The sequence below is a fragment of the Nyctereutes procyonoides genome, unplaced genomic scaffold, assembly GCF_905146905.1.
Source record: "Nyctereutes procyonoides isolate TBG_1078 unplaced genomic scaffold, NYPRO_anot_genome, whole genome shotgun sequence".
NCBI classification, from domain to species: Eukaryota; Metazoa; Chordata; class Mammalia; order Carnivora; family Canidae; genus Nyctereutes; species Nyctereutes procyonoides.
In genome coordinates, this window is record NW_026575130.1 from 15,073,280 (window position 1) to 15,085,613 (window position 12,334).

Here is a 12,334-nt window from a genome sequence, read left to right on the forward strand (position 1 = left end):
TTATAATTTATATTATTCAGAACAGCTTCCTAATTAACAAAGAGATTCTATATTTTTGTGGATATTTTTACATTCCTTTCAACTCTTTATTGGTTATCCCCCTGCTGTGTAAAGTATTTTTCTGGCTGAGCTGCAGGTACCAGAGGAATACCCTCTTCCTTCTGGGTAAACAATAGTTAATATTTCTAGTTTAAAGGGCAGCCCGGGTGGTTCAGTGGTTTAGTGCCACCTTCAGCCACAGGTCCTGGTCCTGGAGACCCGGGATCAAGTCTCACGTCGGGCTCCCTGCATGGAGCCTGCTTCTCCCTCTGCCTGTGTCTTTGCCTCTCTTTCTCTGTGTCTCTCATGAATAAATAAATAAATAAAATCTTCACAAAAAAAATTTCTAGTTTAGAGACTTCACGTGTATTTTTACAATTTTTGGCATAAGGTGAGGCTACGTCAGGTTCCTGAGTAACTTCAAATTTGTTTAGCACAGGACAGTTCCTGTCAGTGACAAACCTGTAGATTCCATTAGAAAAGTGTGTTTTTTAGAAAATGAAGAAATTATGAGTGTATGAATTTGTTAAGCTGAGAGGCAAAAGAAGATAAAATTAGAGGATAGTTTCTTTAAAAAAATCAGGTTAAGATATGAAGTGTATCAGAAAGGAAAGATACCATTCAGAAAAAGAGCATCTTAAGATTTCTTCACTGGTTGGCATAACTGTCCTTTAACATAATTTTTTTCTTAATTATTACCAAATTAGAAAGAAACATACATTTAGAAAGAATATTAATATGGCAAAGAGTCGGGTTGGATGGTGAAAAATCTGAGAGTTCTGGGCACTGTAAGTAGGTCTCAGAGTATATGACATGCCTCAATGTTGAGAGTATTCACACACACACACGTAAAACGACTAAGAGAAAGTATCCAAAGAAAAGAAAGAATAATAAGGAATAATAGTTAGTTTTAAGAGGTACCATTTTCTAAAAGAGAATGCTAATTGCCTATTCCACAATCTATTCTCTTCCTTTTAGAAATAGAATCCTGATTTTTTTTTTCAGGGCACATTGTTATTCAACTAAAAAGAATAGATTTTCTGTTCTTCCGTTCAGCTAGAAGTGATCTTGGGATTAAGTTCTGATTAATGTGATATCAGCAAATGGGTCTTACAGACACCTTCTCAATTTAATGGGGGTCTTCTTTATCCCAGTATTGTGTTGATAAACTGACTCTCCCAAAAGAAAATCAGAAAGTCCTGACTTAACAATTTTTGCCAATTTCTGTGATGCATATATTTCCACCATGGCTTATTTCAACTACATGAAGCTCTTAGTATCACACAAGAGAATATTTACAGAGAGCAAATCACATTTTAAGTAACATGGCTGATTAAATCATGAGCCAGATATGAGAAATCAAATTATATGAGGAAATTTTCTACGCTTATAGAAAGATACTGGAAAGATGGAGGCCATCTTCTGAACTTGATGCATCCTAATATGGAAGGATCTCTGGTATGTTTCCATTTTAGTTTAGATCCCTCCATCTTAACTTGGTATTCAAAGAAGTACAGAAAATTTTTTTAGAGACTTAAGTTTATACAGACTCTTATTAGAGGTGTGGGATACAGAGGAGATCTTTCCTGCCCCTGGAAATCACCAATGAGTTCAGGGATTTTATATGAGATAACATATATTAAGAGCTCTCTTGAACATAATTCCCCAAGGGTGAAGGGGGATAAACAAATTTGGTGGTTTTCATATCAATAGATATAAACAGAGGACTAGGAAAAGGCAGGATGTAATATTCTAATACAATACTTAGATGGTTCCCCTAAATTTTCAAATGGTTTGTTACACCCCATCTAGAAACTGAGGGCGAGATATTCCAGAAAAGCCACTTCTTATGTTTAAAATAATTGCTAGAAGGAAGGAAGGACTAACACTTTATTCCTTTATTGGATGTTTAAGTGTTGTCTTGCATTTTGTTCTCTTATCTATTTGAAATGCAATTAGAGAAGTTATTTTGTCAATAAAGAAGTTGAAGCACAACTGGGACTTGTCTACAGTACCCAGTAAATGGCTCAAAACAATAAAAGCAGCTCTTTTGGCCACTAGTTAATTGTTTCTTTGGCTACACTAAAGACTCTGGAAAAATTATTAGCCTTTAAAGAGCATGCTGGACACTCTCTTATTCCATAATTGGTATAGAAAAAAAGGAACTTTACTATACTGTGCTGTTCACTGCTGTTCAATGGAACTTTCCAAGAGGATGGATATGTTCTAATGAAGCACTTGAAATATGGTTAGTGCAACTGAGGGACTTAATTTTAAATTTCATTTAATTATAATAAAGTTTAAATAACTAGCAGTGGTTAGTGGCCACCATATTGGTCAGCATAGCTACAATGCAGTTTCTCCATCTATGATTTGTGACCCATCATGTTATCAATTTAGTTGGTTTTGACTAGCACTGAAGAAAATGAAAAGAAATGGAATTTCTATCTCTCTACTTATCCATATATTCGTACATATTGTTTACTTTTCCATTATAGTCTTTAAAATATTAGCATAGTTATTTAAAATTTCCTGTCTGATACTTCCAACATCTGTGTCACATCCAAGTCTGGCCTGATATTTCTTTAGACTATTTTTGCTTTTTGGCATCTCTTGTAATTTCTTGTTGAAAACCAGACATACTGTGTCAGGTATAAGAACTAAAGTAGGTAGGCATGTAGTGGGAAAATTTACAGTAATCAGACTGGGCGGTGGGCTATAGTCCATGTCTAATATAGCCATAGGTGCCCAGGGGCTTCAAATTTCTCTATTATCTTTGTTTTTGTCTTTCCTCTTGCTCTTGTGCTTCCCTAACTATTCCTCCTCAGAAAGATTCTGCATCTTTTAGTGCTTCCAACTATAACCTACAGCCATTTATATTGAAACTGTTTTGTGGTGGTGGTCAGGTTGGGGTGGGGGGAAGCATTCTAATATTGTGATTAAGTCTTGGACTTCAAGTGGACTGGTGTCTCTGGGCTATCACCTTCAAGTGTTTCTCCTGTGGCATACCTTCCTCCCACATTCTAAGTGAGACAGAAAAGTTAGAGGGTGCTACGATGGGGTAGATGCCTTTCCCCAGCTGAGATAAGGCACTATAAACTGGCTTCCCCTGAAGAGTAGGCTTTTGTTTGGAGAGTACACTGGGAGTATTTCACCGTGATTATTCTTCCTCTACCCCAGCAGAACCTCTAGACGATCTTCCTCAGATCTTCACTATGTGAACCTGGTAGGGTTCATGGAGGTGAATCCCACAAAATTATGGGTGCTCTCAGGAGTTTCTGATTCGAGCTAGTCCACTCTCCACCTGAGCAATTCATTAAAATTCCCATTTAAGTGTGCTACCACTCTACAGCTCCAGTGACTTCCGTCCCAGCCAAGGTGATCTTGGAGGTCACTCTCTTGATTTCTTTTCCTCTCAAGATTTTGGGATGGTGGTTTGCCCTGCAACCTTAGTTCTCTGAGGAGTTCAAGGATAGTCACTGATTTTCAGCTTGTTCAGCTTTATCTTGTTGCAGGAATAGGAATGACAACTCCTAAGTTCTTCACATATCAAGGCTAAAACTGTTAATGACTACTTTTCAAACTTTTGCTTTAGTTATATATTTCTGAGTATGTACTGAGTTTTGATATAAAATGTAGTTCTTACCAGGGTTAAAAAAAATGTTAAGAAACACTGGCATGAGGCAAAAAAAATAAGACTCTGGGGGCATTTCTGTGGAGGTACATCCCATCCATCTTCCCACACACATTCATGGAACCATCATATGTATTTCTACGTTTGGTAAGAAAATTTCTCTTTAATTTCCAGAAAATATGAGTTGGGAAGGTTAAACAGCATAACTGGTGAATAGTGTTCTATTTATTCCTTATTACAAATTTGCTGTTCAATCACATAGAAAATATATGACCTGGTATATCTTTTTTTTTAAGATTTTATTTATTTATTCATGAGAGACACAGAGAGAGGCAGAGACATAGGCAGAGGGAGAAGCAGACTCTCTGTGGGTATCCCAATGTGGAACTTGATCTTAGGACCCCACAATCACACCTTGAGCCAAAGGCAGATGCTTAACCACTGAACCACCAAGGCGTCCCTGGTCTGGTATATCTTAAAAGATATAGACTATTAGTTTTCTGCTTTTCTGAAAAACATTTGAATTTTGACATAATTGATTCTTTGCATTGCTCTTAGCTGCTAGGTAAACTGAACATATAATCTTAATGTGAATAATTTTATTTGACACTTTGATTTGCTGTTTGGGAAATATTATCTAAGTACTTCTTAATTTGCAATATTGATTTTTCTGTAGCAATTTTAGTCTAACTAGATTTAGTTTAAACTTGAAAACTAATTAGTTAGAAATTAATGTTCATTAAATCATTATAAAATGTGGCACGAGTAAGGGGTTTTGGAAGAGAAAGAAAAAAACAATGTTCTTTCCATCTCACTTCTGCATATCTTCATCCATGATAGGGACCAGTGTCTGAAATGTTTATGAATGCTTAGTGTACAGTCTTTCCTTTTCTATAATTCAAGTCTGACCTAACCTGTGCAAGGAAGCCCATAGAGGAGACATACGGTTTTCATAACACAATAGAAATGTCTAAATGTTCTATAAATGGGCTTCATAATAGCTATATTCAAAAAGAAAAAACAGTTTAGTATGCATTTGACATAGTATTTATTTTTAAATGTCTTTTAAAAAAGATTTTATTTATTTATTCATGAGATACAAGAGAGAGAGGCAGAGACATCTGCAGAGGGAGAAGCAGGCTCCCTGTAGGGAGCCTGATGTAGTACTTGATCACAGAACCCTGGGGTCATGACCTGAGCCAAAGGCAGATGCTCAACCACTGAGCCATCCAGGTGCCACTAATTTTAAATGTTTTTATTACATTTCTAGATTCATATAATATTGTGTACTTTTTATTGTAATGTATTTTTTAAATGTCACATTTGTGAAGTTTTATAAAAGGTAATTTTGTTCTCTGATTGCAAAATATCATAAATTCAAAAACCAAGTAGTCCTACATTTATAGCAAAACATTCAGAAATTAATAGAATAGACTGATTTTAGTACAACTATTGTGGCAGGTGTGGCTATTCGATCTGGAATTTTAAATCTGATACAATTTATCACGCTGCAAGCAAAGGTGGATAATAAAATGGTTAACCTCATAAATTAAATAAGGAAAAGAGGGAAGACTGTATAAGGAAATGGTACCATGATGATAAATAGTGAAAAAGAAATATGCTTTCCAAAGCATCAAAAATATATTCACAGGTGTGGAAAACAAAAAGGAAAGGAAAAAGTTCATGAATGAAAGTCTAAATGTTCATTAATCCTATTACAATAAAGTAAATAATTTTAGTTCCATATTTAATGGCTGACATATATTAAAGTGATCTCTGCTGACATATTTAAAACGATGTGATTTTGCAGGCAGTCATTTCACCACATGGTACACAAGCTAATTTCTCATAATTTACACATTCATACTTTTGGGAACCCAGATTACTAATAACCACCTCAGGTATGTGAAACCTATGCACAGGAAGCACCTGCAGAACAATATTAGTTTCTGTAAGGAAGTGAAACCATTTATCATAGATTTATTGAAAGAAACTCAGGATGATGTTTTATATTTATTAATGCATAAAAAAGTTTCTTACCTAAGGCTTTCATACACCAGACTGTCTTATTCCAACGGGTTGGCTGCATCCTAATACATTTACTATTTGATGTAAATTCAACCTCCACGGTATCACCAATGACTTCATCTCTCAAGATAATAAATATTTCACCAGGATTCTATAAGATAAAAAATATTACCCAATTAGGGCCTTGAAAAATATTACATTAACTAAAACACACATTATGTTTATTAATGACAAAATTTGCACATGATAATTATTTCTACCATGTCCATATTTTCAACCATATTCAGAAATAAAATACATAAATATGATTCTCATTACATCTTAAATTTATCAACTTGGTGTCTGTTGAGTACTCATTTTTTTTCTCCAACCCTATCTTTTGCAACTGAAAAAACAGTGAGGACACACTTTTTCCATGTTTGTGAGGCTCCACATCTCAGAGTAATGAGCATCACTTCACAGATTCCAGGGAGCTGTAATTTGCAACCAAATCCTTTTTCCCCCCAAATCCTTTTCTTTCACCTTTCTAGAACTTGGTACACTTATCTATAAATGAGAAGATTGAATAAGTTTACCCTTAAGATATCTTAATATTTATAATATGAGTTTTAATGTCCAATGTTTTAAATCTTACCTAATTGGGATTTTCTGGTTATACTTTATTTGTGATGAGTATCTGTGAAGGTTGGCTAAAGGTTACAAATCTAAAAGTTTCAAGATATTATGGAGATCAAAAAGCTAAATCTATGTATATAAGGCAAAAAGGATTATTGAAAACTTCTTTTGAAAAAAAATCCAGAAAAAATAATTAGGGATAAAAAGATTGGCATTAATATGGAGAAAAAAAAAGAAGGAATAAATATTTGTTGAGCACCTCTTTTATACTAGGAATTATGTTAAATACTTTTATTTTATTTAATATTTTATTTATTTATTCATGAGAGACACAGAGAGAGATATAGGCAGAGGGAGAAGCAGGCTTCATGCAGGGAGCCTGATGTGGGACTCGATCCCGGGACTCCAGGATCACGCCCTGGGCAGAAGGTAGATGCTCAACCACTGAGCCACCCAGGGATCCCAAATACTTTTAATATAAAAGTACTTCCTTTAATCCTAACCAAAACATACACACTCTGAAGCCAAAATGGAAGGCTATTAGTTTTCTCTCTCTTTTTTTTTTTTTTTTTTTATGATAGTCACAGAGAGAGAGAGAGAGGCAGAGACACAGGCAGAGGGAGAAGCAGGCTCCATGCACCGGGAGCCCGACGTGGGATTCGATTCCAGGTCTCCAGGATCGCGCCCTGGGCCAAAGGCAGGCGCCAAACCGCTGCGCCACCCAGGGATCCCTAGTTTTCTCTTTGAAGAACATGGTAGCTAATACAGAGTTACATTCTGAAGATTAATCAGAACTATCTCATTCAAAATCTGTACGCTACACTGTGCTGTTTAACCCCTCAAAATAACCAAAACCAAACACCATTTTTTATGTTTACCTCAGATATCGCCTTCCAAATGCTTTCTTCAAAGTCAAACTAAATTTCAGCAAAATAAAATAAACAGCAACCTCATTTATACACTCCTATAAAAACTGTGTTTACCCAAAAGTCATTAACTTCAAAGTTCTCTTATTTAAAAATTATCTCTCTAAGCATAAACCACCCACAGATAAAACATATATCTTTACTGCTCTGCACCAAAGAGTTTCTACAAATACGTTGATGTCACTGAATTGGTTCAGCTGACACACTTCCACTTCAGGCATTTTTCCACCAGCGTCTAATGCTCCCAAGTATCTGTCTGTAGGATATTTTAATTAAATTTCTCCTTACCAATTACATTGCAAATGGAGAAAAGATGCCACTATTCCAGCTAAACACACCTTCCCACATGTCAAGAATGCCCCTCTGCTTTCTTCTATATGCCTCACCAAGCCACTGCTTCATGTGACTCCTGAGATCAGGACCATGAAGCTCTCCTCTTCCTCACATCTGCCACTTCCTCTTCACAGGACCTCCTGTCTATCTCTTTTAGTTCCTTTGTTGCTCACATCTGTCCCCTTACTGCAAATCTGTAATGACTTCCCATTTACTTTGGCCCAGATCCCCAAGATCCTCTGCTTCAAAGTTTTCAGAGTTCTCTTTCATGGGTACACCACGTCTTGTTTAATTTTGACCTCTCCACTTCCAAGGCTAGTAAATCTAAGCAACCTCTTCCAATGTTTTATTCACCCAGCTAACTCATTCTCATTCATGAGTGCTCACACAAGTTTGCTGCGTCTGCATCAGATTCCCTCCTTCGGGACTACCGAGTGGCTCAGAGATTGAGCGTCTGCCTTCGACTCAGGGCCTGATCCCAGGATCCGGGATCAAGTCCCACATTGGGCTCCCTGCGAGGAGCCCTCCCTCTGCCTATGTCTCTGCCTCTCTCTCTCTCTCTCTCTCTCTCTCTCTCTCTGTGTGTGTGTGTCTCTCATGAATAAATAAATAAATCTTAAAAAAAAAAAAAAGATTCCCTCCTTAATAGAGGACAGGACTCCAACTTTCAACCATCTCCAAGGAATAGTTTTAAACAAAAGGCAAGCATATTGGCCACCCCAAAAGAGGTACTTACATCTTCATTTGTATCCAGGACCAGCTTCATGGGCTTATGACCTGTGCATTTGCACAGGCCCTGCACTTGTAGGTCCTGTACTCAGTTAAATGTTCTGCTGTCACTGCCTTAAAGTCCTTACTAATTTGAAGGAGAGCCCTTATATTTTCATTTTGCACCAGCTCTGTTTGTACATAATGCTGGCATGCCATTTAGTTCCTACTCTCCCTCCATCTCCCCACACTTATCCTCTTCATTAACGTCCAACTCAGGTTTCACAAGCTCCATAAATCTTCCCTACAACTTCTGCCTATAATAACTTCCAAAGGAATCATGGAGCATTTCACACCCATACTCCTCATTTGACCTTTTCTAAATTATGCCCTCTGCTCTGAATTAATATTTCATGTCTATGTCTTGCCTTCCCAGCTACATTTTTAACATCCTAAAGTATTTTTATTTTGTTATATCATTGTGGCATCTTGTAAGAATTATGTACATAAGAGACAATCTGTACATATTTTTAAAATTAAGATGGAATAAGTCTGTTAAAATATGACATTTTGAAATTGAACATGCCCAGCTCTACTCATGACACCCCTGAGGATTCACAGCTTCATCTGTTTTCTGCATCTCCATGGAGGAAGTGGCCTGTTCTAGGAGGGAAGGCCTGTACTGTCCAGCCTGTCCTTAACTATTATGAACATCTTAATTAAAAATATAATTATATGGGTACACTTAATTCAATGGAGAAAGTACTAAGACACTCAAATGATCATAAATTTGGTTTTATCAGTTATGAAGCTGCTATTTTGCTCTCAATCTTTCTGACTCATCTGTTTATCCCTATTTTGTTCTGAACATCCAGAGACAGAAAGAATTCTGATAATCATCACTTCCAAGGCCTAAAGTTTTGTGGCATTGGTCACAAACCTTAGGACCTAAACAAAATGGCTACAACTTGGTCTGTAATATAACATACAGATGGTGAAGTCTCTGGTTCTGATAGGGTTGTTTTCTTTAGGCTTTAAGGATATGTTATGCACAGGCAACAAAGGATTTTTATCCTAGTGGATCATCATGACTTTTGTATACCAAAGGCCAATGGCTCTTTTCATATATTTATAACTGCTTTAATATGCACCAGGTTAGCAAGCAAAGTCTCATGGGCTTTATTAAGCCAGGACTGTACAGCTTTCTCCAGCTAACCTCTATCTGACCCACAACAGCACAGTGAAGATTAGGTTATGGCAATAGTTCCAAATTTGGCTGTTAATTCTCACCTTTAGGATCACCTGGGAAGTTTTTAAAACTGCCAATGTTCAGGCCATAACCCAAACCATTTATATCTGAATCTTTGGGGACAGGATTCAGGCATTATTATTTTAAACCTTCCCTAATAGTCCCTCTGTGCAGCTTAGTTTGAGAGCCACTTGGTTTAAGGAAAAGATATCTTTTGGTCACTGTAAAACCTTACCACCAAAGGGGCAGCACTTCACCACAGACACTTCAAGCACTGGTAAACACAATAATATTCTGTAGCTTTTCCTGTATTTTTCAGTGAAGTCACAGGATCACACTTTAAGGTAAGGTTGTTTACCAAGAACTACTGTGATTTGGTATGAGAAATAAGTGGGCAGTGCTGTTAGTTTTCTGTATATTATTTTAAACTGTATCTGGGTCCAAGGAATGAATGGGTAGGAGGTAATCTCTGAGATTCTTGTTACTTTTCCATGGGCCCTTCAGAGACATATCCCTTCATATAGTCTAAGGGTTGCTCTAGTTTTGTTGGCTACATAATTACGTCTGCATTAAAGTTGTAGCTACAGAGGTATGTCAAGGAACAGGTCAAATAAAGACGAAGGTCTTTTGTAAGGAATATGCCATGTTCTAGGATTCAGACACAAAGACAATTCAATGAAATTAATATAGATCCAAATGTTGATAAAGCCACTTAAAAGGCTTTTCAGGGTAATACTATAACTTTAAGAATTATATTTCTCAGGAAGTCAACCAATGATTGGATGGGTTTTAAAACTGTTTCAGTCTTATCAGAAAGCAGCAGTGGGAGTATAACATAAAAATAAAGAAATATCAGTTAATTATACTCAAAGACATAAGAGATTCTGAGACAAGAAGTGCTGAGATTGCAATAGACAGATTCTATCAAAAGGAAGGAAAAATGATAGATTGCAGGCTTGCCTATACACACAAAACAAGATAAAGAAAATAAGCTCACTCTTAACTGCTTTTTAGGATGGTGCTCCTAAAGAGAAATAGTGAAGCCATTACTGTACCTATGACTAGGGCTTGCGGAAATAACATAAGAGGCAGGAGGCATCAGATTGCAAGCTACAGTACCTCCAAGAGGAAAAACATTTAGAGGTTCCCTCTTAAAGCTTCAGGTAAAGTCCATTAAAAACTGCAGCTAGAGTCACTGCTTATAGATCGTGCAGCTCTAACAAGTGATTATAGAACAACTGGGTGGATTGCAGAGAAGCCTCTGAAGGGGGACACTGAATTCTTGATGCCATTATTAGGTGATGTGAAGATAACTTATTACTGTCAAGGCCATAAATGTATCTCCTGTCCTCAGAGACAGAATTTAACCTTGGCACTATTGATATTTTCGGACCAGAGAGGTCATTGTTGCAGGGACTACCCTAGTATTATAGGATGTTTAAACAGTATCTGTAACTTCTTCCCACCAGTTGCCAGTACTTATGCCCCCAGTTATGACAACCAAAACTGTCTGCAGGCTTTACCAAATACCTTCTGGGGGAAGAGAGGCAAAATCACTCTCAGATGGGAACCACTGCTCTGAGGGAATGTGCCTCAGGAATTAATGAAATCAGTGCTTTGTAGTAATACACAGCACAAGGAAGAGAAGGTGATAAATAATAGATCAGGTCCAGTTCTTCCAGTGGAAGAATGCCTCCCAGGTGGGTTTCTCATTAGGGACATATAGTTGGATGACACTCATTTATGGAATGAATGTGTTTGGCAGGCTTAGAACTCACTAACTTCATATCTCTTATGATCAATTATCACACGAGACAAAATCAAGAGGAATATTCTAGAAAAACAAATGTGTTGGCTCATAACAAAAAAAATTAAAAACACTAAAATGTAGCAAAGAATGCTAATCTTAGAAAAGGTTAAAGAAAAGTCCAAATTAAGTAGCAGATTTAAGTGTTAAGACTTATCACTTGTCTTCAGAAGAGACAAGGAATAACATATAGTATGAACACTGGAGTCATATCTTCACTAGCACATGAAAAACAATGTTGAAGAAAATATATTTTCTGCTATTTTTAAAGTGGCACAAGATTTTCAAGGTCTAAGAGATCTAAAATCCATGGAAAGGAAAAATGATGAGAAAGATGAATATGCAGAAGGATCAAGACTCCCATGCTCCTGGGTCCTGGGTCAAAGCAGTAGCAACATAACCTGCTGACTTAGTTGAACAAATCTACTAAAGCTGATTCTCCAGAACAGAAGAGGGAATAGGGAGGGAAATTCTCCAGACCCAAGCAATTTTATAACAAGAAGCAGCAGCAGGAGAGACCTTAACTCCCCCTTAATCAGAAAGAATGACGGTCATGCTACTACTTAAGACTCTTACCCAACTCAGTGGTGGCATCTTGGAAACACAAAACTATAAGGAAACTTACTAGATTACAAAGGTACTAGTTATGAAAGAGGCATGTGTCAAATAAGACCTGGTGACTCGCAATGTTAGTATGCTAAATTTCTAGATTTTGTAAGATGGTGGTGAAGTCTCAAGTCTCAGGAAGAGGGGAGGACCTATTCTCCTATTCAGCATGATTTTCATTCCTTTGGACACAAACATCTTTCCTCTGGTACTTGGCCATTGTTACATGGACTAAGATTGTACTAGATCTATGTTCTGAGAATACAAGATTTTGACTGGAAGAACTATTTTTTGTCCAGCGGTTAATTCATTTTGAATGTTTTAGTGCATGTGGCTGGCACTAAAATTATCTTGTATGACCTTCTAATTCAGGATTCCTTAAGAAGCAG

General features: G+C 36.9%; 1 protein-coding gene across 3 annotated transcripts in view; it reads right to left on the reverse strand.

The window, feature by feature from the left end:
* Positions 1-12,334, reverse strand: part of BANK1 (B cell scaffold protein with ankyrin repeats 1) — a 306,079-nt gene that overhangs the window by 192,898 nt on the left and 100,847 nt on the right. For all 3 annotated transcript variants that reach the window (XM_055342479.1, XM_055342480.1, XM_055342481.1), the window contains one exon: positions 5,714-5,852. In XM_055342479.1, the coding sequence (XP_055198454.1) occupies positions 5,714-5,852 (139 nt within the window). The remainder of the gene's footprint in view (positions 1-5,713; positions 5,853-12,334) is intronic.